The sequence below is a fragment of the Triturus cristatus genome, chromosome 2_1, assembly GCF_964204655.1.
Source record: "Triturus cristatus chromosome 2_1, aTriCri1.1, whole genome shotgun sequence".
In the NCBI taxonomy this organism is placed as follows: domain Eukaryota; kingdom Metazoa; phylum Chordata; class Amphibia; order Caudata; family Salamandridae; genus Triturus; species Triturus cristatus.
The window spans coordinates 701,491,579-701,517,320 of NC_140581.1; the positions used below are offsets into that span (position 1 = coordinate 701,491,579).

At 43.4% G+C, this 25,742-nt stretch overlaps 1 protein-coding gene across 5 annotated transcripts in view; it reads right to left on the minus strand.

The window, feature by feature from the left end:
- Window positions 1-2,829: 2,829 nt before the first annotated feature.
- The window catches only part of SEMA6A (semaphorin 6A), a 184,981-nt gene continuing 162,068 nt past the window's right edge, over window positions 2,830-25,742 (minus strand). For 4 of the 5 annotated variants that reach the window (XM_085632648.1, XM_085632649.1, XM_085632646.1 and 1 more), the window contains one exon: window positions 2,830-6,787. In XM_085632648.1, the coding sequence (XP_085488774.1) occupies window positions 5,595-6,787 (1,193 nt within the window). In that variant the 3' untranslated portion in view covers window positions 2,830-5,594. The remainder of the gene's footprint in view (window positions 6,788-25,742) is intronic. The other variant, XM_085632650.1, reaches the window with a different exon arrangement.

Here is a 25,742-nt window from a genome sequence, read left to right on the forward strand (position 1 = left end):
CGCAAGCTATGTTTCTGGCACCCAGCAGAAGTAAACAAATGAGACCTCCTATATGCTTCTTCCAGACATAGAAGGCTTTAACTGGCCGATGACTCCGAAACTGCCCATTGGGTGTCTGAGACACCATGCTATCCTAGGGCACAGTATGTATTAAAAACAAACCAGGGAATCCGATATAGTAATTTGCCTGAACATAGGATCTTTAGTACATACTTTTAAAGGCCTTGAACACAATGGGCTCTGGAGTTGTGGTCCCCAACCCCCAGTACCACAGGGTTCACAGAAGGGTGATGGATATAGGAGTTCAGATCAAACACAGGAGCCAACAGACAGTACTGAATCAATAGTCTGAAAACTGAAAGGACTACTGAATTGATAATGTCTATAATAGTTAATATATGAAACATTAACAAACTGGACATTACCATCTACGTCTAATGTGACATTCATGGTACCAGCCTGTGCTTAGTGAAGTATCTCCACTGCCAGCGGAGGGAAAGAAGATGGCGGTCTCTCCTTGGAGTCTGAAATCATGGCTAGGGCTTTGGATTGAAGAATCTGCTGTACCAGTACAAGATGTGTCAGTAGAAAGTGAATGATGATCTACTCGGGCGATCTACAGGCAGCCTAGCACAATGATTTCTCTGAAGCTGAGAAATTTGCCGACTGAGTGACTCACAATAATGCAAAACAGAGAATCAGGTGCTTAGCTGGCAAGACATGGTAACAGTGGCCTCCACGTCATCATACTGTGAAGAAACCCATTGAAAATAATCTTCTGTCTTGATAAAAATCCCAGTTACTGTATAGCTTAGACCACCTTCAATGTGATGTACGCAGTGAAATATATTAACAAATGGACTAACAGAAAACACATTGATCCTGGGATTAGTGGCTACGAAAGTACATGATTGAAAGGATTATGTTTCTATTTATGGTGAACAGACGTTCAGATTTTTTCATGACATCTAATTTGCATAATATGTGGCTCACTGCAAAAAAATAAATGATCAGCCCTGTGCCACTCATTGTGAGAACCCAATAGTTAGAGAGATTCATGTCATGCAGGCTATGATGAAACAGGCCAGAGAGGTATATAGCGTCTAAGATAAGATTCACTCATCCGATTGGATCTTTGTGTGTTGGAAGTCAAAACTTACGGGCCACAAAATCTTTCCCGACAACTAGCGCAACCATTACAGAGGATGCCAGATTCTCAATCCAATAACAACCCAAAGTCCAGCTTTGGAACCATTCAGAGAATGAGTGCAAGAGGTTGGAGCCACATTCACAATGCTTCTCTTGTCCACTCTATAATTCTAGGCCTTAACTTCCTGTAAGCAGCTGTAAAGATGCTAATGAGTCTTTGGGCCATAGCTTATTTGTTGTCTGCAGTGTCTGAGAACCCAGCCCGGAGTGCCCCAGAGTATGCGATGGATGTACAGCTCTCAGCAAAATATGCTCTTGAGCTCTGAATATTAAAAGGGAATCTCCCAAATAATTCCAGTGAAAGGAATCACTTTAAATAAAAGGTTATTTCAGATTGCAGTGCGTGGGGAGTGGATGGGATAACTAATTATGGTAATTCATTCAGCTAAGCATAATGCATGCATTTAAACTAAAGTTCTTATGGATTCTTATGGGTTTGTGATGCATAACACAAAATAAAACCCCCGTTGGGTGCTACACTGTAGCTAATGGAACTGTTGGGGGCAATAGGTGTATGCCCTATGCCCTTAATTCAGATAATACTACTCTGCCTGAAACTATTTTAATTAGAAAAAAGGAGGAATGTTCTATTAATATACCGCCCTTTCACTGATGGACTAGACTGGTCCATTATGAGCGATTTCTCACATTACAGACCCTCAACAAGAAGGCACATAATGAGGGGTACAGCCCTTGGTGGCGGGCTATGACATGATATTGTCGCACAGCACTTTGTTGGTGTCTGGTCCTATATAAGAGGATTTCTTTCTTTAATGATGAGGGCCAAGATCATTAACGAGTTCATCAATAGGGCTATCATTTTCGAACACTCTGGCGCAAGTCTGATTATTCACAGAACAAATGCACACTTCACAACATTCATAAACAATCAAACATCGAAGCAGACAATAAGACTCAAACCCCTATACCTCATACACCTCACGCCTGTTTCATTCGGCTCAACAATTCAAGTGCACACAATAACTCTAAACCAACATGTGCCAAGAAAACTACTCCACAAACTTGCCTAAACTTAGTTGTCACTTCTGGATGTCAGTGGCACCTGTTCACCACGTTTGAAACTCACTAGACTAATGAATTCTGCAGTTCTTGCTATAACTGGCACATGCATACAGTTAAAAACATTTTTAAAAACTGTAATCCAATTGCTCAGCATCCAAAAGATGTATGACAATTATGCATGAAACACGACACCCCCCTCACCCGCACATAAAAGACAAAAGCTAGAGTTGCAGCTCTCTTCAATGATCTGTTTCCTGCATGCCCTGCCTGCTCAAATGCTTGCCTTGATCTACCTTGAAGCTAGCGAGCATTCCATACATGTCTGAAGATGTGCAAGCCAACAAAGGGAAAATGCAGGGCAGGAACAGAGGACTGCAGATGTGTGATTCAATTTTTAATTACTGAAATGCCTTGTGATAACGCCACGCTGGAAGAATATTAATCCATCAGTTTTCACTGTGCCTGTAACCTACTTTCAGCAAGCACGCCGCACTTGTTAATTGAGATCTTGCAAGGGAGGCGAAGGAGGCGGGAAGAAAAATCATACATCAGACACCGGAGCACATCAAGGAGAAAGAAGAACACGCCACACAGAAGGTAGAACAGTCTGTTTTCTGTTTTATTACCGTATGTAATAAAGAGTTTTTTTTTCCTTTTCTTGCTTATTTTTTTACAACATACATTATTTGTGAATCAGATGTTAGGGACGTGAAGACGGAGAAAAAGTTGGTGACATCACGATATCTTACATTATTACACAATTATGAGCCTGGATCTGTTGTATCTACAAGTGTATAGCAAGGGTGGAAACCAAAGGCACACTCAGGTTTATGGACGGACCCCACAGCGAAATGAGAGCGGGAGAGACCCGCACGAGTACAAAATGGGCTTCATACCATCAATCTAGTGACCGATGAACTCTACATCCTACGAGTTTGATTTCTGTACAGAACTGTTACAGTGACAATACAAAGCGGCTGGATAGTGTGTTAGCAGTAAACAGTATGCCACGTTTTGTACTCAAGGGAGTCTGTTTGGGAGTTTATTCCCTAACCCATCATTCACTATTCCCATTCCATAGCCGGCAGGAAGAATTTAAAAAAAGTACAGCTTTGGAACGAAAATATTGAGAATTCACTGACCATCGTGTGTTAGCCAGAATGTCCGCCATGGAGAACACAGCTGAGGGAAAAGCCCGCCTCTGATGACCCAATGGAGATGGTTCTCACATGACATGGTAGCACAATTTAAAGCAGCAATAAAAAGGACATGCAGGCACCCTTGTTACACACTTTGGTCTAAACCATCCGAAACATCTACAGACCATCTATACATTAGCTGACTTCATATGTGTGTTTTCAATCATCTTTTTAAAAAAAACTTGGTAAAACAAATTAGGTATAAAAAAATCTTTAAAAAAGAAACCAAACAGTTTATTACTTAGATAAAAACTCAATTTTCTACAGAATTCTGACACAGTTACTGCATTTGATTAAAAAATAAAATGTTCTCTGTGGGCAGGAGCGATAATTGAAACTTGAAAATGGACACACACACACACAGCTGAAGCTAGAAATGAATGATAATAGGGAACAATCAGATTGCCCAGGAGGTTTTTTGTGTGTCCTCCTGGTTTTAAATTGTGTTGTTGAAGTGTATAGTTACAGCAGGAACCCGCCTGCCTCACACTATCTACTGTCATATTTCACAGAACTGTAAACGCACAGTGTGCAACAGCTTAAAAGCGCGGACTGTGCAGTTCAGTGCTCCAGTCATGGACAATGTTCCATTCCCAGCAGGACCACAAGACATGACAACAGTACATGGGTCATTATGTTGGCAGATGTGGATATCACCATACTGAAATGATATGAAAAGGCGTGAGATGGACTGCCTACAACAGTGGTGCTCCCCGCCACTGGCACAGCCAGAGAACAAAATTGGCACAAATCAAAAGAATGACTGGACCAGAGGGCGTGGCTTATTGCCTGAATCCTGAATAACTTAGATCCATGATGATAACCACCCAATCCCTCTTGAAATCCCTAAATTCCAGTTCCTCCTTTTTTAGATTAGGAGAAGTGGGACAATAAATATTTGATTTATTGGAAAAAATACGAACTACAACTCACAAGTAAACACAACCGAAGGTGTAAGGCACAAAATTTACATGTGGAAGAAAACAGGCTATTCACAGATGTAGCCCACACGAAGAACCCTTGTGGTAAGACCAACATTTCTATGCACGGTAACCACTGGCATACTAATGAGCACACACCATCGGTGGGTGTTGTCTGCCGTCTCACATGCAAAGTGAAATGGGATGGCACATTACAAACTGGTGCCGTCACAGAAAGTATTCATGATACTGACAAAGCCATGTTGACAGCGATGAAGCATGTAGGTGCAAAAGTTAATTCAAGAAGTCACCCTTTCCTTCTAGAACCCGAGGGATTCTTTTGCCTTGATTTTCCCTACTCTGCATATGAGGCTCAGTAGGAAAATGTAATGACAACTTTAAATAAATATTCCCCTTTAGAGAAAGAGGTCCGTCTGAAGTACGGTGAAGAGTGGTGGTAGGGTGAGGGGGAGAACGTTTGGGTTATCAGAGACTCCAAACACAAAGTTCAGAATTCCAGCTTCAACTTAATTTACTCACTTAATTTATTGGAAAAAAAGATCAATTACTCCAGTTAACGGGTATCATGTTAAATAGCTATACGTTTCAAGGCATTTTCCAAAGAGCTGCGCCTAAGGTGATTTACAGTAGAGCAATTTCCTTAGGAAAATACCAAATAAATAATATGAGTTACTTTTGTTAACTGTCACATGTTAAAGAAGTAGGAAAGCAGAGATCTGACCTAGTCACGCCCAACATGGCATTTATCTGCTATAACCGAGTGGCTGTAACACTGATGGGCATTTCACAGTATCTGCACATAGTAAATTTCGGCCATCAAGCCCCAGTTAGCTTTATCAATGAAATATCTTGTCCATTTGAAAGTCTTTCTGTCTGCTCTCGTCTTCTCTCCTTCAGAGAACTCCCCCAGTCTAGAATTGCACCCTGCAGTCAGAAGGTGACAATTTAACATTCAACATTCAACTTTGTGCTTTTGGCTCATGGTTGCAATGTTTTCAAGTTTCTCTGTTTGAGTGAGGACTGCTGCCTTAGTCCCTAGTGCCCTGCAGTTGCAAAGGTCGACTGGGCATGGCAAAGCCTTGTTACAAAATATTCCACTTTTCCCAGCATCCTCAGTGTAACAGCAGCCAGCCTGTCCATCGGAATCTGGTGATGCAGCTGCAGAACACTGTCTTGTCGAGTAAACTCTGCTTATCTGAAGCATTCCCCATTTTGACGGCGATTATGTACAAGCATCGTTGATGGATGTTGAAAGGGGTACAAATGTAGGCTTGGGTGGAACATCTGGCTTTAAGGAAGGTGTACGTTTCAGCCCAGACCTGGGCAGCGAATTGTATGCACTGCTGATACTTGGCTGCCTAGAAACAGTCACAGCCTGCGATTGAGGCTGGGCAGCACTGAAATGTATTGAGTCCACCCTCTGTGGAGCAGGTGGAGGGTTGTCTCCTCTGCCAAAGCTCTGATGCCTGGAGAGGTGAGAAGAATTGGAGGAGTTAGTATTGTTTCTTTTGAGCGTTGAAGCCTGATGGTTTCGCGTAAGCGAGTTCGTGGGGTAGCTCCTCTTGTAGTCCGAGCTATATGCAGCTGAGTGCATGTCCATCCTTTTGCCCATGCCATTCTGGGACAATGAAGAAGCAGGTGGCCCCAGAGAAGCTTCCCTCTGGGGTACCTTTGGTGGCATACTGTCCAGGTTCTCCACCAGATTTACCCCATGATTTGGGCTTTTACTACTTAGGTGCTCTTTTATTGTTTTGTACTCAAGGGTGGCATTCTGATCTTCCATTGCCATTTGAGCCACATCACTCATCCTAGGCTGATCCACATACTCATGTTGATAACCTTGTTGTGGAATTGGAAGGACCACAACACTTGGAATATGGCTAGGAGATGCCCGAAGAGGCAAATCAGTTGGTATCACTGGCGATGCCATGGAAGGGATGTCTTTTGTGCATGCATTGATGAGATTTTGGTTTCTTTCCCACTCTCTGCTGCCACGGCCAGGTTTCTTCTTTTGCTGTAAGGTTGGGGTGGACTCTGGAGTTGGCAGAGCTGCCAAGTCTAGATGGTGCTGGTCGGCCTTGATCAGCATTCGGACTGTGCTGCCTGGGGTGGCAAGTTTCCCATTGTGCATCAGAGGCGTGAGGATGGTCTCAGGACGGGGCTCTTTGGAGTGACCATCCCCAAAGAGCCCACTTAGCTTGGTGACACTGGCCATGGAGCCCCTGCGTGAATGATTCAAATCCTTCTCCTTCCGCTGGACCACATCTGGATCTCGTCTGCGATGGTCGCAGATGCAGTAAACAATGATTCCCGAGAAGACAGCCCCCATGACAAAAGCAAGAATGACAGCAATGGCCAACAGGGTGACGGGAACTAGTTGATCATGACCTTTCAGATAACTTTCACGTATCACTCCTGAAACACAACATTAAATATGGTTAAGAAACAAACCAACAAAATGGATAGTCAATTAAAACAGTTACCTTTTTGTGATGGAAAAAAACAATTTGGGGGAAATGGATGTCTCCTAAAGTCGTGGATTGGACCCTGGATGTGTATGAATTGAGATGGCGTATACTTAAATAAAACTAGGTTTGATAGGATTGGGCGTTGCAGTTATACTATCAGTTTTTATGTCCACCTGATCATGTTCGGGTCTCATTATTGATTTGGGCGCATTATTTGACTTTGTCTTCACATTCTTGTTTGTTTTTGTCACATTTTCATATAGTGTGGTTTTGTCCGCATGGCACCTCTCTGCTATTGTAGAGTAAAAAGCTGTGCAACAATGGCAGGATGAAAAAGCTAGCTGACTTTGGTCGGGATATGATCTAAACAGAGTGCATGCCTTATCTATCTTGAATGCAAGTGAATCACAGGGAGCCTCACCACAGTTACAAGTACTTACACATGTCAATTATATCTCAATAAGACTTAACATTTAATGTTCCATTCTCTAAAACAAAAAAAATATCCTTAATGTTAACCAAACAACGTACCTTTTTCTGAAGTTATGCACCATTCTTTCTTATTGGCAAAGAAGCACGCACAGTGTAGTCGAGGATTCTAATACCGGTCCCTATCTCTATGAGTCTAAACAACTGATTTCGTGGTATGAACGTCTTTATATTGTGACTGGTGAAGAGCAGGCAAACTTTAATATTTACAGTGGCTGTAGAGATACTGCATTATGTCAGATATTGATTTGACCATCACTTGGTTTTTAAGTTTTAATAATGATCGTGTGAGGCCGGATAGGACTTGCACTCAATTTTCAGGATCACACTTAGTAATCTGTAATGATTCATATCTTTACAGGATTGGAAACCAGATTAGCTAATTCCTCCCAACGCATGTGGACAATGGCATTACAAGCAAAAAAAATATATAGTACACTGCATCTCTTGCTATGTAAATACCAACCTTGCTGAAATCAGAATATATAATAATAATAATAATAATAATAGAGGGCATAATTAATACTTACCTTGCTCCCGTTTTTAAAGGTGTGATTGAGCTTAACTTAATTTTAAAGGTACAGTAAAACTTGTCGAGTCTTTTTTCCCTTTCCTGTCTCCTTAGGTTATCCTTGTGGCTTCCAGGGCACTCCAAGAATATTTGCATCCCTGTGCCTTTTTTTAACCAAAGCTGTGGACTGATCTATGTTCCCAAACCCTTGCTGTTTTCTGTTCTAATGAGAACCTATTTGCTACATAAGAACTGTTCAGGTAACTCGAGGGAAGACACTATATACACAAATCTTATTATCTCCACCGAAACACCTAAATCTGTGATGGAATTTTTTATCAACTTTACTAAAATTATTTTTGGTATTTTAGTCAAGTGAAGAAAAGTAACATTGCTTTCTGAAGGGAGCTTGTATTTGGAGTCTTCAAGGAGAAGGTATTTAATAACTAGATAAGCTAGGCAAGCCATCAAAAGTAGAGAGTCCTTCAATAGGACGACCTGGCATTTATATACCACTCATTTGTTGTTTGAGGAAAACCACAGGATGAGTCGAGACAGTGAGCAAGAGACGAACAGGCAAGGGGAGTAGAAAAGAGAGAAACAGCGAGGGAAAGAGGGAGATGGAAAAAGAAATGACAAGACAGAGAAAAAAAGAGTCAGTGAGGGGATATAGAAAATTATAGAGAAAGAAAGGCAAAAAGAAAGAGAACGATGGAGATGGAGAGAGAAGGAGACAGAGAGAAAGAAGGAATAGAAAAAGAAATAAAATGAAAGGTGAGAGACAGGGAGAGAGAGTGAGACAGATAGAGGGACGGACATAGAGACAGGATGAGGGTATACAAAGACATAGAGGGAAAGGGGGAGATCGAAAACGAAAATATGGAAATGTAGAGTGGGAAGAGGGACAGAGAGATTGGGGGAGACAGAAAAATACTCAGAGATGCCCTTTGTCCTTGACCTTTTAAAAGACCTTTACTCAGTGGGGCTCAAGGGTGGTCACTTAAGTGTTTTAAGCATACTATGTTCCCATCTAAACAGCTTTGTACAAATTGGTCACTTTTCATTGTTTTTGAGTGCGGGGGTTTTCCCTATATAAAGGGAGAGCAGAGAGCACTTTAAGGCGCTTTGGGTTCACCTCTTGGCTCTTTTCAGATAGTTGGAAAGCTCAGATGAAACACCTCCTCCACCCGGCCAGTGGTTCCCTCCTTTGCTCGCTGAAGGAGGCGTGAAGGCCTGCGTTGTGTGAGGGGAAGTAACAGCAACACAAAGGCTGCAAGCAATGGAGAGAAATGGATAACGCCACCTCACTAGTGGCTTATTCTAGCAATTTTGCACAGAGACACCAAGCCTTGGGTAAAGTCAGCATTGCCTGCTGCACATTCCTGGGCTTCTGAAGATGGCTCTGGGCTATCGTCCTTCCCTTGATGGCAGGACGCGCTACGTTTCTCTTACTGTGCAACTTCTCATGTTTTTGTCTCGCATTGCAATCCTGCGTTGTTGATGGGGAGTTCTGAAGTTTGATTGACTCACATTTGATTTATTGACCAAGAATTGTACAAATGCAGTACTGACTATCACTTTTAGTTGTCTTCTCATACCTTTCTATGTCATTTTGCGCTGCAGTGCTCTAATCATCAGCATATTGATACGTGTTATTGACTGGTGTCTGCAATTTTGCAAAAAGCTACACTATCCCCAGATGGTCTTATGTACACAAGACAATTTAAGAGAGAAATATTGATGTCTTTTCAGAATCTTTCTGGATGATTTTGAGTGCCACTCCAGGATGTGATGAGAGACTTTAAGAAAACTGACCTCTAAGGAGTGGCATTTCTTATCATATATATATATATATATATATATATATATATATATATATATATATATATATATATATATATATATATATATATATATATATATATATAAATAATGACCACTCTTCGCTCACAAGTTTCTCCAGGAAAAAGAACGAACGTAGACCTCATTAGATGAAATGGAATATTTGTATTCCTCCTTGCCTGCCATTACGCATTTCGGCCGTCCAAGCGGCCTTGATCACATGATATATATATATATATATATATCTATGTGGGAATCAATTAGTGGATTAGGACATATCTACGTGTGGGTTTTCGTAGATCCCCTATTTTAGTACTGGAAAAAAATAAAATGAATTGTTTTCACTTTGTTGTATAAGAGACAGTACACGTCACTCACTTATTTAGACCTGCTTTGGTCCATTGGTTTGGTCTACTGTGGAAACGTGTCTGTGATAGAATATAGAGTCACATCATGAGATTTATTCAGAGAATCATGTGGTAAAATCACTATTAAATCGTCCTTCTGAAGCACCCTGGTGGGGCTAGAGCCCGGGATGATGATACTAGTTCATTTATTATGGACCCCTTTCAGAAAAACAAAGAGGCATACGCCTAAAAGTCAAGAACAGCCTCCCAGGGAAATGTATTATGATACAGTAACTATGCAGCTCATGCTTCAGAGGAGCTGTGCTACAAGGGCCCATTTTACTATGTCCAGAAGATGGATCCTAATTCTGTTTTTTGCGTTGGTGTTTCAACCTAATCAAGCCATAACAAACATGATAAACACATTCTATCAGGCTGTTCACCCACCCGGTAGGTTGGCCCAATGATTGTGGTCTGGCCACGAGACACCAGCGCTGGAGTTATCCTGCCCTGTCTACTGTGTCATCACTCAGGGGGATTTAGAGCTAGATCAATGTTGAACATGGGTGAATGTTGGGCAGGATGGATGGGGTCCCAACGCCCAGAGAACATCTTTGCTGCACAGCCTTGATAGGCCCTTATTTATAAGTGTTTTACTCCCTGGTGGAACCTTGAAGCTTCAAATAACAGGCCTCATGGATCCTGAGGGGGCGGAAGGAGCTAGTAGTTTTGGTACCCCCTTCAGAAAAGCTACGTGAACTGAGGAAGAAAAGGTGTTGTGTTTTCACAGAGGCTCGCTGTAATAAAAAACTCCAACCATTGCGCAACTCTCCCTGTTTTGTAGCTGGCCCAATCTCTCCCCCCGCAGCCATCCACAGGCCAGGCATCTTGCACATCGGGGCAGGTGTAGTCTCTACAGCCGGGATGCAGAGTCTTCACTTTTGAATGGTTTGGGTTCAGGCCGATCTCTTCCTCAGCCTAGTTTTTACTTTATTGCCAGTCAGGGCATGAAATGAGCCGCCAGAGACGGTTCTCTCTATGCTCCTCCTGGCACTGACGGCACACACGTGTGTGAATCGTGCAGAGATCAGTTATATGCTATCACGCTGTATGACTGAGGCTTAGGTACGTATCAAGCATTAGCTGTAACTCAGAGGTGCATGGGACTTCTTACATCCATCAGCTGTACTGCCCTTTACTAAGTTCAGGAGTAAGCTGCACAGAGGTCCTTCTTTCTTTTAATCTGTCGCTCTTATGGGCAATCACCAAACTAAGATATTTTTTGGGGGTCCCTGTAAAGAGTGGACACTGCTTAGAAAACACCTAACAGATGTTGGTTCCCATAAAAGGCCTTATGCATCCCTATCTTCAAATGCCAACGTGGCTCTTTTGATACTGGCAAGGAGGTATCATGGATGGAGCGCAAAAGAACACACAATACCCCTGGGGCAAAATCAACAAGAACAGGAAGGCAATGCACCAGCGTCAGTTCAGGGGAAAAGTCAGCATGAGACATACCTTGGCTTAAAAAGAAATGAACAGCGCACTACAGTTGCAGAGAGGGGGTCAGGGTGGGCTCGTAATGTAGGTGTCATTTGTGGTTTGACGTATGCATACAGGACCCTAGGCATCACATGTGCACTGTGTGATCTTGTGCACTTTACTGGCCCTCCCTGTGCCTCAGTTCATCCACATTCCATCGGGAACACTCCAATGACATGTCACCAGTTTATACTGCATGGACATATGAAAGAATTCACATCAAGCCTGAACGGCGCGTCACCAGCCAAGGAATACAGTCATCTCAGCGGGAGTGGTTTAGACCATCCCATAAATGGCTCTCTTCAATCCAACCCCGCTTTCAAACTGTGAAAAAGTAATATTTTTACAACAGCCCACATACCAGTCTCTACAGCAGGCATATATGCAACACTCAGGGGATGTTTGCACACCTGCAAATGGAATTACGTGGCTCGGATAAAAGATTATTTTCAGGAAATGTTAAACAACAAACCATGCTCTGTTCAGTCCAGTTTTGATATGTTTTAATTATGTCAGGGGCATGGCCTCTCAGACACAATACAGGGCTCCCATCACCGTGTGCTTCCTGCATCAAAGGGCCACGGGATGCGCTCAAGGCTATCATGTGGGGGCATTCTCAGACCCAACACGCAGGCTGCAGTGGGAAGAACATAGCGAGATGTGCTCCTTTGAACAGGGAACTGGGCGCTGCTTTACGTTTTGATGTTTCACGCAGCTTTATCTTTCTATCCAGTTCACAAGCCGGCTGGAAACGTGGCTCGTTGTTTCAGAGAAGCCACAAAGCGACAGATGTGTCGGGCTCGGCAGTGGGGTGGCTGCCCCGGAGGCATCTGTTGAAAGGAGACTCTGGGAGCACAGGGTCCCAAGCAAAGTCCTCTCTGTGCTTTTCCAATCTACAGGCTACCCATCCGTAGCACAGAACCGCGGGAAGGTGCTGTTTCAAGCCGGGGCTGAAGTAAGACCTAACTCAGCACTTGAACATGTGGGAACATGTGGCCGCAATGAACAAAGTGAGCCTGAACCTCTCGGAGGACCTGGGGCTTCTCTCGCCAATAAACTCATAATAAAATGGATTCAAACGATTAATTCCACAGCACAGTGTTCTGAATTCATTGGCTAAAAGGTATACGTTTTACAGGCAGGCATGAGGGGAAACGTGAAATACCCTAATAGTTCTGTCAATTGCACAGTATAAATTATGTATGTTTTCAGTGACACATACATACTTTGCTTCGGTTGGATGGACCCCTCGGCCCAAGTCCTGAATCATCTATGCCTGCCAGCCTGCCAGGGTTTTCCCTCCACCTACAGTGACCAGTCCGGCTCTCTACATGCGTGTGCAGTAAAACAATAAGACATTTTCAGACGCTGTGGAGGCAGTGGCCACAATAAAATGACTCAAACTCATCAATAACACAGTTTGTCAGTCATGGGTACTTCTCACTGCTCCACATCCCGTCTTAATGGGGGAATGGCATGATTACATGAAAGGAACCCCTACAACATGCTACTGAGAAAGCTCCCGCCAAGGTCCCTTTACTGCACGTGGCTTTTAGCATACAACTGACAGATGTTGAGGAGCTCTAGAGGCCCAGAGCTCAAGAGCTGTGCTGAATGTACCAGTCTGTGCTGCTAAGAGAGTGCCATACACCCATGGAAATAAGTACATTGCATTCACCTCTGGAAAGCAGAACAGGCTGCTACTGAGAAACTACCGACCAGAACCACCCGAAGTATCAAGGGCAGCGACGCCTTGCAGCCTCCTCGTCTAGTCTCACCCAGCCGTATACACAGTCCTCCCCGCGCTTCCCATCATGCGAATCTTTGACTACTGAAGGGTTAATGTGCAGGGAGGGACACGTGTGTCTGTGTAATGGGAGAGGAGTGAGGGACAAGGGGAGAGGACATCTTATATCTTCAGCTGAATGAAAGCACAGATTAGCATTAAGCTGGCAAGGTCCTTCGGATCTGGTAATGACAGTGTAGTTATGCAAGTGTAAGCACAGCACCATTACCATTTGATTTCAACGCCCATAGGTGTGATTGAACAACACAGATTTTAATTAGTAAGTGGCGTGGTGAGGACACCGACTGACTGACGCGAAGCTCTGCAGAGACTGCTACAGATCTCAGGCCCTCCTTCTCCACACCTGCTCTGCCTTCCATAATTAAATAACAGCCTTTATTCACAGTGCAACAATGTCTTTAAATTAAGGGACCATTTAATTGCTTCAAGAGAAGAATTCACACTGTTTTGGGGTATTATACAGAATAATGTACCCCCATGAAGAGTATTTGAAAAAATATTAAGTGCCCTTGAAGTTTTGTAACTGTGCTAGCAGCCTATGGCATGTTATTTTACATTTCATAATACTCCTTCCAGACAAATAGTATCCTTAGAATCAGGACCACTCAACTAACTACATGTGTGATAGGCAAGTTAGGAAGAGAGGAAGCTGCCATTGCCCACGCCCAGGCTCCCATTACTCCATCAAGGAAGAAGAACACCCAGAAGGACATGGCTTATGCCAGCCATCAATGCCCTCGAGCTGCATAGAGCATGAAGTGCAATCATAGGCTGGTGCCCCTCAGTCAGCGGGAGGCCTGAGACTTACAAGTGGAGGCTCTGAAGCGCATGCCCGGTCTCAGGATTTGTGCATATGCATTCGGAGGACCAGCCCTTGCAGTGGTAACTAAGAACCTGACAAGGGTGAGTGCATCCTGTGACTGTACCTCTACCCTCTGAAGCCTTCTGGAACCTTCCAAGAGCTGGCCAGGCACACAGGAAGGAGTGGAGTCATCTGCACCAAAATGCCTGTCAGCACTCAAGGTGTCACTCAGCATTCACGCGTGGGAATATGACATTTCTTGGTTTTTGGGGCAAACAGTTCTGATGTTTGGATGGTGCAGTAGTTGTGCACCTAGGTTTCTTTCTCGTCTGGGACTGTGCACCTGGTAAAACACCTCAACTTCTTACATTTATTTAGGGCATCACTTTCCTTGGGCGCACAGGCAAGCAGGACGCCAACACTCCTAGCTGGACCTGAAGCGGCAATATACAGCCAACAAGTTCTAATGAACTTTTAAACATAGTCTTAGACAAATAAAAATCAGCTGCCACTTAATTAGGCTTGTGTACTCGGGGAACTTGCAATCATTATGTAGTGTGATTCACAATGAAGTGTGACATGCTAGCAGGCTCTAGCAAGGCGCCTAGTCATTATAAAAGCACTACTTCAAACTTTAAAAAAACACAACTGTTACTTTAGTTTATGAAGGACTCTTTTCTAAAAAATCAACACTGACCAAAACAGAACTAATTACAAAAGTGCAGCTTGTGTGCAGAACCGGTGGCGGCAAAATTAGGACTGATTGTAAAAAGCTAAACATTTTCAGCCTCCAGAGCCACTTTGTGATTTTGGCCCCTAATTTTCTGTTCTGGAAAGCCCAGGACCCTACACATGGCTGTACCAACAGGCTGTGCGATAGGCCATATCACACATTTCATGGATGTCTTTCTTAGCTCCAAATGTGGTACATAAAACAACAGCTTCTCTGACAACTTTCTGCAAACCTAAGTAAAATTTCTTCCTGCAGTATGGCTTAATGACATGCACCCCATAGGCCATAGCTAGAACAAACGGCTGATTTAGCTCAGTGTTTGGTAAATATTTGATCCGTTAACGCAGTGCTATTAATAAATGAGACATAAAAACAACTGAGCTCAGAATGCCATGCTCTAGGCTTTCTTGCTTGCCACACCATTCTGCTGACAGCAGCTCCAGTGGGACATGAGCAGGACTCAGGTTAGGAGACCCTAAAGACATAGTGTTCTGCCGGACCTGACATTCACGGGAGCTCTCGGGTGAGCGCCTGAATGTGTTAGTGCTTCGCACAACATGTAGCATCATCTTGCTTAATGGGGTCAGCCTACTTTCGGGTTCTGTTTTAATCTAGCCACCGGCCATCACAGGGTAACTCCAGGGAAGTTGCTCCTGACCGAAGATTTTGCTGCCATGCGGTTCCTTGGGCTGTTTCACTCATTCTCTTGGCGTCAGAATGGTCCAAGGAGGACAGCAAAAGGGTTCAATATAGGAGAGCTGTCAGTACTTTTACGCTTGTGAACTCCTCTTCCCGACAGAAGTAACCATCAACGATAAACAAGTGACAAGTCACCCTACAAATAATTGTGCACTGAGCAGCTTACAGTTCCAAGGAGATAGACTCGTAATAAGATTTTCATGTTGTGATGCTGCATACATTCATGTGATGTCAAAGAGAGGATAGCCAATGAATGCGGCTTATAAACACACGAGGGCATGGCCATTTCCGCTGCTGGGAGTGAGGTGGAAGGGCCGAGCTCTACCTCTGTGTTGATGTGTGCTCCCCCCGGGACAACTAGGATAGTACGCGTGCTGGTCGCAGGCACTTACTTGTATGATCCCCACTCCAGGGTGGAAGCTTCTTGCTAGATATATGCCATCTCCCAGCAAGCCGGACTTTCTAGATGCACTGTTGAGTGTGCATTACAGTGGACTAGCGAGATAATTCATTGAAAGGGTGACAATCCGATCTCTTGTGCCACCAGCAAGAACTTAAATCAGAAACAAAAACAAAGGATAACTACTGGTCAGCACTGGCTGCATTGCCCCAACCCTTTTTTTAAAATCTGACTATAGGTGATAGTCAGGCGGTAGTCCTATCCACAAAATAAAGAACAGGTAATCTGGGTCTACCAAACATGACAGGCAACGCTGACAGTTCAGTAATCCCAATGAACATACTAGGTTAGTGAAGACACCTGTGGACCTAGAGCACGCGATGGAGAATATTTGTCCACTGCTTAAAGCCACATCATTTATGGGGATTACTCTGAAGACTGGAGCCTAATTGGGTTGTTTAGATGTATCGTTAATTGTGTATTTATGATTTATTTTATGGGTTCACTGTGTGTGTGTGTCTTCATTTTCATTGAGCCCTACCTCTCTCTGGTTAACGATTGCTTGGCCGGCTGCAGTCGAGGCTTTGGCGCCAGTACCTTGTTGGTTTAGGGCCACTCCTCTGATAGCTGAGGGCTGCTTGAGTAAATATAGGTGTTCATATTTCTCCATTTTAGTATCTCCTAAGGTATAAAACATGATTCTAAAGGTGAGGTGTGCTGTGTGCAGGACACCACCTCTGAGTCAGCTCCTCCCTTCATGTCAGCCTCTGACCATATGCAGGCCTGCTCACAGGCACCACTGCACAGCTCATGCTCACCAGACACAGGGCTGCGCGTGGCGCATCCAACTGGATACACAAGTCATCCCGCTGGGTTGGTTGAGGCTTCATGGTCTCCTCAAATCTATCTGTGTCGATGAAGCTAGCAAAGTTATCTTTCCAAATCAGAAACTAAAGGCAAAGCAAGTGTCAAACTCATGTCCTCCGTAAGTTATTAGTCAAATCACACAGGACATAATGCCTGTCTGCCAGGCTGTAGTTAGTTGCTACTCCTCCACAAATCAGCACATCTTATTCTTCACTCTTTCTCTACGGTATTTCATCACAACCATGAGTTTGAAATAAGAAGAGTGATAAGAATACCTGCACTTGCCAGTTAATCCCTTGACCCCCACATATACACACTCCTTCATGGAGTGGTGTTTTAACTAAGCTAGGGCAGTAAACTCCACTCTGCTCATGGAGTTTGCAAAGTTTTTCCCACTCTACGTAGAGCGTGGAGTTCCGATAAACTCCACGGAATGGTGTGGAGCAGAGTTTTTCCTCTCTCGTGGCTTACCAATGTTAAGTTGATGAGGACGAGTGAGGAAAATCCAATGTTAGACCACCTACCTGTGAGATTTCTCAACGCAGGTGTCGCTGCATGCCGCTACCGCTCGCGTTGAGGAAGCTACCGCTCGAATAGAACATCACCTTGATTGGCAGAAAGAAGCTGTATCCTCTTGCGCTGCTTGTGGTGCCGATCAAGCTGATTTAAAGGATGAGACTAATGCCCGGTGCTAAAAATCAGTGCGAGCAGCGCAACTTAACTTACTCGCCACTTGCGGAACTCCGTGAAGCACGGCGGAATTTTAATGTCACTTTGCGGAGTCCCGTACAGCAGACCTCCACAAACTTTAACCTCTTTCCCTTATACACTTTTTCAAGATGAGAGGTTTGCAGCAATGCCCTGTGGCGGTTCTGTGATTACTAATTCATTCTGTGGGGGAATTGAGAAGAGTATGTTTTGTTTACACAAAAGCTGCACTTTTTTGTTGTGAGTGTGATTCATTTTTGTAGCGATTGTTTTAAGTAAAATGTTTGGTGCTCCTACATACTTTGGTCAGGTTCCCTTGGCAAACTCTGCTAATTCACTCATCACAAACATTTTGAACACGTTATCCCAAATTTTCAATCAGTAAGCAGCCTTTAGTTATTAAAAAATGTATTTCCTTTTTGAGTCCAATTCCTTGCCTGGCCCCTTATCAGTCTCCTCGACTCTCTCCCATCACGTCCTTGCCTTATAACCTCATACAGAGCATTAGTACAAATACAACACATCATTCCTCTCTGTATGTCCTTCTCACACTTCTCTGTAGCCGTTCAACCTCTCTGCCTCAGCACTCCCCCAATCCCCTCCCATCCGAAGCCATCCAAGATTTACATTCACAGCCCCGAGGGTTTAGTTCCTGCTGCTCTTCCAGCTGCTGTGTACACATCACACACTGAAGCTCACTACTTCTTTCTTCTACAGATCAGCTCTCTGCAGGCCCCGCCCTCCTGCCCAATGCCTTGGACTTGTTTGCACATACTTTCCGGACACTGGCTTCGGAGCAGACAAGCTTTTACTTATAATGAACGCTGGAAGCAGCAATCCTTCAAACCTACTTGCTACCTTGTCAAATTGTTTCGTAAGTTACTGTTCTACTAACTGTCAGCCATTTTCCATTTCCGGAAACCCGGTTGCAGTCTATCTGTGCTGCCAGATTCCACCAGCATTGTCTATACAAACCTCCTTTCCAAGACCCCATGAATTTGCCCCCAGCCACCCCCGCCTTTTCCCTTTCACACCACAGCCTTGAGTGGCACTGACACCTTTTAACCCCTTGCGTGTGGGTTTATTTCTCCCGCCGTGCGGGAGAAATAAACGGCGTTCGGGAACACGACGTCTCCCGGCTGTCGTGCGCACACGCCCACCGTAATGCACGACGGCCGGGAGACGTCGTGCGCACGCAAGGGGTTAATCATCTCCTCAGTATCCGTCTGTATAATTCATGCACCAGATGTGGCTATCAGATTATCCCAAAAAGGACTGTATCGCCTAAGACCATCAAACACCACAACATGCCTGTTTCTACCTTTATTAACTGGTTAGTACACTTTGGAATAAAAAATCAGCCCCAAGAAAATGTTCTCGATTTCTTGTTACCTGTATACAATTAATGAGTACCCCAGCCCCCAAATGCTTCCCTGCTTACAAACATATGCATGTCTCTAGAGGAAAGATGGCGTACCCAGCAACATCTCCGCCTCCAAGGGATTCCATTAGCAGCCTGCGGTGGGTGCACCAGACAAGCAAAAGTACCAAACAACTGGTTCCAGAAGTACTGTGCTGCATCTACTTTTGCAAGAGTGACATGGGTGAAACGGCAGGAGCTTTAAATATTGTTACAAGTGCAGCAGAATTCAGCAAAAAGTCAGTTAATGTGCTTTCAGCTTAGTTTCTCTCTTTTCTCTACCCAGTGAAAGTAATTTTAGAGCCGAAGGGAAAATTATATTTGCCACTTATGGGCTCAATTTTTAAATCCAGTGTTGCACTATGGTGCCCTCATGTGGCCATGTGAGATAGCACTGTGAGGCAGCTGCCTACAATGGCCTTAATGTAGCACTGGCCCTGCGCTCTTCACTATATATCGACCCACAAATATTGCCACTGTGCTTCAATGAAGCTTCAAAAGAGATTGAGCTCAGATAAGTGTATTTAAGACTGAAGAAAATATGCTACCAGGTTCTTGACAAATTTTCAGCTAATTCGGCTACATAAACCACCCTCCGTGCGCACATTTCTACTTCTCGAATTTATTGACTGTTTTCAAATCATGCAGATACATTTTTTAGCTTTGAAGACAGGCATGTCACATTCAATTCGTCACTATCGATTCTCGTTCCTTCTTTCTTATTCCCTACTTTCCCTCTGCCCCATTGCCTGCCAGCCTAAACTTCATCCCTCCCTGTCCTTGAGCGTCCATGCTTGAAATCACCACTAAAGTATGAATTTACACCTGACCTGTTCATGCCAGCAAAGGATACAGTGAAGAAACATATGCATTTGATGGTGTGGAAGAGATTTGCAATGCACAGATTTACCGTGATAGGCTAAAAACACAAGAGCCTGATATTAGCTGGACTGGCATGACAATAATAAGGGGATTTGAGAGCCATACATTACACGAAGGACTAATAATGTTCAGGTGTATGCGCCGCACATGATAGGTCCCTCCCCCGCTAAGTCAGTGGGAACGGAACGGCGCATCGCTGACTCGTTTGCAGGTGTGCTCCGGGGCTACTGCACCACCAGCTCTGACTTGCCTCAGGTAGCGTTACTTACCCCCTGCTTGGGATAATTGCAGCTTCTCTTATAGCTCGGTACACAATAATTGTTGCTTTGGCTTAAAATCACAACTATCAATTTGGAATGTTTAGAGGATCAATGCAGCAGGTGAGTTTTAAGTGTCTACCTCGCTCACGGTAGCGAGCTAACCAATGACTCGATGGCTCTTAGCTTCCCTGCACTCTTCATCAAGATAGCTGATGCTCATAATGCCTTTCTTGGTATCAGCAGCACTGTCACAGATCTACCATCTTGAAAACATACTCACTGTGTGAGTGAGGATACAGGGCTTCGTAGGGGCTGGGGCCCAGAGTAGGAGCGGGGCCTTGAGACCATCACAGCCATAGTGAGGTGAGGAGGCAGAGTCTTGGAGTGGGCAAAGGCCACAGTGGGGGAGGGGCTTGGCAACCCTCAGAGCCATAGTGAAACATTGGAGGAGGTGGGGCAGGCATGGCAATGGGGCTATAGGCCCCGCCTTTTCACTGCTAACCCTCTCCAAACAGCAGACTAGAGGCGCCTGAAGCACCCCCATTCCATTTTATGCAGGTTTCAAAATCAATATTGATTTTCTGAAAGTGCAAAGTATCCAAATACAAGCTGGAAACCTAGTCTGTTTAGTAGGGTTCCAGCTCACGTTGTGCTCGCCGTGGAATACGGACAGTTCATCGGGTCACTGTGTAAAGTGTGCCGATATATGGTGTGACACATGGTAGCACTATGTGAGATGACAGGCTGAGCATCCTTTCCCAATAATGTAAAATAATGGTATTTTTCTAGGTTCACACTGAAAATGGCAGGAGAGACTCCTGAAAACACTTCTGTGTTTTCATAGTGCAAACTAATTTCTTGTGATTCTGAGATACCTGAAAAGGACATGGGGCAAGATGTACAAATGGAAATTCTAGTTGCAAACCCTGCAATTTGGTAGATCATTACCGAATATCTAGATGGATTTACAAAACCGTTAGGATTCACTATTTGGAAGGGGTCGTGCCTTCCAAATGCTTATTCCTTATTGTACTTATTAATGTTTTGCGACTGAAGTTTGGTAAAAAAATATATATATATATTTTACTGACCACTGAAAGGTAGTGCTAACCCGACCAAACAGGAAGTGGGACCCATTCCCCTTTGTGAATGATCCCCAAAAAATGTTTGAATAGGGTGTGTTCTGAGGGACCACCGCCAACTCTTAAAAATAGTTTTTAAAACTTTTGCTTTTTTTTTTTAACTCATCCCGTTTTCCTTGAAGGAAAATGGGCTGCATTAAGAAAGAAAAATGATTGCTTCATTTAAAAGCAATCACAGGCATGGTGATCTTCTGACCTCAGCAGCCCACTAACCCTTTGATGGCAGAGAACCGTAGTGGGTCGTAATTTCCAACTTACCTTACTAGGCAGGTCAAATTGCGACCCCTTCAGAATTGGTATTTTGTGAACCGACCGATCAGTTCATAGGCTGGTTCACAAATTACTAGAGAATTCACAAATAGTCAGTGCACTGATTGTGACCACTTTTCACAAATTCTATCTTAGTAAATATTGCTCTTGGTTTTTTCCAAGCAACAAGAGTCCTTTCCAAGAAGGAGGTACTGCCTCTTCACATGACCCTTCTTCACAGGTTCCAGACCTCTCTGTAAATTGAATGTATAGCTATGGCATAATAATGTGTACCTCTGTGAATCAAGGTCTGCGTGCCTGAGTTCTCAGCTTTTATCCCGCCCCAACTTCAACTTGATCTCTTCAAAAAGTATCTCAACAGCGCATTCATCTGCTGAGCAGACTAAACCACTCGCAGTGCAAGCAACCCGTGCAAGATCTAGTTATTGATTTAAATGCCATATGTAGCCTCCCTCTAGGCAACCTATATGACGCGCAGTTCTTGTAATTTTTCATCCCTATTTCAGATCTTTTTAAACCGAAATTAAGGCCCTCTTTGTTTAAAGACCCTGCTTTAACAGTTATTACTTCAGCATTTTGCCTTTTCTCTATAACATGCTTGTTTCTCCTTTTTGCCATTCATTTGCATCTTTCTTGTACCCTGATTGTTTTTTCATTGCTATGTATATTTCCTTAAGGCCATCCTGTGGGTAGAGTCTAGCTCTATTCCAACAAAACAAAAACAAAAGGAGGATCCAATCCTTTACGCTTGAAGTACATTTTGTACTTAACTTACAACAATTTGGTAAACATTGGTGTGAAGTATAGCCTTGGTTAACTGTTTCATCTAGAGACATTTGTTTTTGCATTAAAATCAGTGCTTAATTTGTAAAAGAATAAGTGTCAGGCCAAACTATTTGCTCAGATGCCCATGGCCAGCACTATCAAACATCAGAGTGCTAAATACCGAGGCTGCATAGTCTTGAATACACCTCATTCCTCTTTTATCCATCAGCAGATGCCCTCTGTTCCTTTATCTCCCTTTTTCAAGTGATTATACATCCCTGCATTCTTTTTATGTCATTGTTTTACCGTCTTTCTCTTTCTCCTTTGTCCCCCTGTTATGGTGTTCTCTCTCTTGCTATGGGTAAAAGACTAATGAGGAAATATAAGCACTGGCACCACCTGCCACCACCGGCTGAAATAAGCACTGAATAAACCTGGCCTAGAAGCCATATGCAACCAGAAAGAGATTTATTAGAAGAATTCTGAAGCCACATAGTCCTGGGCATGGCAGACAAGTGAGACATCTTGCCTGACACTATTTCTTTCCTCCCAGCCTTTGTTCAACATGGTAAATAGTACACAGGCAGCTGAGATTCTGTCCTCAAGTGTTATTCGCACTATATTAGGTTGGATATCAGGATGTGTAAAAGCATAGGGTGATCACTTGAGTTCCAAATGATTTCTCTGTTCTTTCAGAATCTTGCAGGAGTCAATTAGGAAGATATTACATAACTTGGTAAGGCTAATGGGAATGGATAAACAAGGAATATACTACATACTTCAACAAGAATAACGGGCATAGGCAAGCGAGGAAGATTCTACATAACTTGTGTAGTATGATGGGCACAGGTAAACAAGGAAGATGGTACTCAACTTGATGAGGAAGAGGGGATAAGTAAACAAGGAAGATGGTACATAACTTGTTAAGAAATAGGGGCACAGGTAAACAAGGAAGATGGTACTTCACTCGATAAGGATGAGGGGCAAAGGTAAACAAGGAAGATGGTACTTCACTCGATAAGGATGAGGGGCATAAGTAAACAAGGAAGATGGTCCATAACTTAATAAGTATAAGGAGCACTAGTAAGCAAGGAAGATGGTACATAACTTGTTAAGGAATAGGGGCACAGGTAAACAAGGAAGATGGTACTTCACTCGATAAGGATGAGGGGCACAGGGAAACAAGGAAGATGGTACATAACTTGATAAGAAATAGGGGCACAGGTAAACAAGGAAGATGGTACTTCACTAGATAAGGATGAGGGGCATAGGTAAACAAGGAAGATGGTACTTCACTCGATAAGGATGAGGGGCACAGGTAAACAAGGAAGATGGTACATAACTTGATAAGAGATAGGGGCACAGGTAAACAAGGAAGATGGTACTTCACTAGATAAGAATTATGGGCATAGGTAAACAAGGAACATGGTACTTCACTCGATAAGGATGAGGGGCATAGGTAAACAAGGAAGGTGGTCCATAACATAATAACTATAAGGGGCACTAGTAAGCAAGGAAGATGGTACATAACTCAATGAGTATGAGGGTGCATGTGTAAACTATGAAGATGCTACAAGATGCTCCATAACTCAGTAAGGATGTGTGGTATAGGTAAACTACACATATGCTACATAACCCAATAAGGATTAGGGACAAACAAACTAGGAAGATCCTATTTACCTTGATAGGGATGAAGGAAACAAGTAAACTAGAAAGATGCCAAATAAGGATGATGGGCATGGGTAAACAAGTAAGGTGTTACATAATTAAATAAGGATTAGAGGCATGGGTAAATTAAGGAGATGCTACATAACCGATAAGCATACGTGGGTCGGGTAAACCAGGAAAATGTTACATAAACTGATAAGGTTAGGGCCATAGGTAAACAAGGAAAAAGCAACATAACTTGATGAAACTAAGGGGCAAAGGTAAACTATGAAGATGCCACATAACCTGATAAGGAAGAAGGCATGGGTAAACATGGAACACTTTGATGAGGATAAGGGCATGGGTAGTTTGGGATGATGCAACATAGCTCGATAAGGATGTTAGGCAGAGCTAACCCAGGAAGATGCTACATACCCTGATGAGGACAAGGAACAGGGGTGAACTAGGAAGATGCTAGGTAACTTGACAAGGAAAAGGGGCACGGCTAACCAACTTTGTCTGAAACATTCTTAGAGAAAATAGGTCTAATAATATTTGGGTTCCAGTAATGGAGCTGCCACACTTTTTTTGTTGAAAAGTTGTCTTAGCCATAAACAAAAAAAGTTCCAGAGAGAGTATCCTTAGAACTCAACGCGATTAATTCCACAACATATTCTGAACCTAACTGCAGCGGTTGATAGGACCCTCTGACCTTAAGATTAAATCTGTTGATGCAGGTCGATTCTCTTAGGAGAATCCCAGAGAGGATCCTTCAGAGTTGGAGGGGCCCATTCTCAGGAGCCCACTGTTGATCCCTCAATGACAGTGGCTCTTTTTGTTGACCACAAACTTTCCTCAGTAGAAGAGACTGTCCTCTGTGAAAATGCGCAAGAGCTCTGTCCGCATCAGAAATTTTGGAGATAAGTGGTTCATACAGCTTTATTCCCCTTCCAACTGAAACCACGAGGTTACCAGATTAGGCTATACAATTAAAGCATGGCTTGAGTGCAACCATTTCTGTTAAAGAGATGTACATGGTGAAGAACTGAAGTGTGACTTAAGTGTTGAAAAGGAGAGTATTGAAAAAACTCAGGGATGATAACCCAGGTACCAGAGCCACACTGGGTGAACATAGGTGATCCTTAGCTAGTGTTGCTGAACTGTGTCAGAATCAGGGGAATTCTCTGGACTCTAATAAAGAAGCCAGACTTTAGAGGCATTAACTGCAGGGCTTGCATGCAATATTAGGAGAAGGAGGCACAGGCTTCTAAATTCAAAACTGATGATTCAATGACTGAAACAGACACCACAGGACAATTCGATTAGATTGCCCTCAGCATGACATTATAATTACTGTTTCACAGAAGGTAGAGATGATATCCAAGTGCTTACTGTTGAGACAGATCACACACCTCTGGAGTGAATGTGCCGACTTAGAACTCGTCAGCATACAAAATGCATCTGCGATGCAACTTTAAAGTGGTGGAAGATTCGCAAGTGCAGCCGAAGAGAAATAATCAGAAGGATTCTACATGGCTTTCTAAAAGTGAGAGGAAAATGACAGCACTGGAAATAAAAATGGAGTCTAAGATACGATTGCAATAGAAGCGCCAAGAAATACGAAGTGTTGTGAGGTAATTCTTTATAGATGAAAAGGAAAACAAGTATTGTCAAAACCAACAGGTTTGGATTGCATTTTTAGCCTCGACTAAAAGATTTAAAAAGTCTGCTGCAGTAAAAGAAAAGTGTTTTTTTGTCTAAAATGCAGA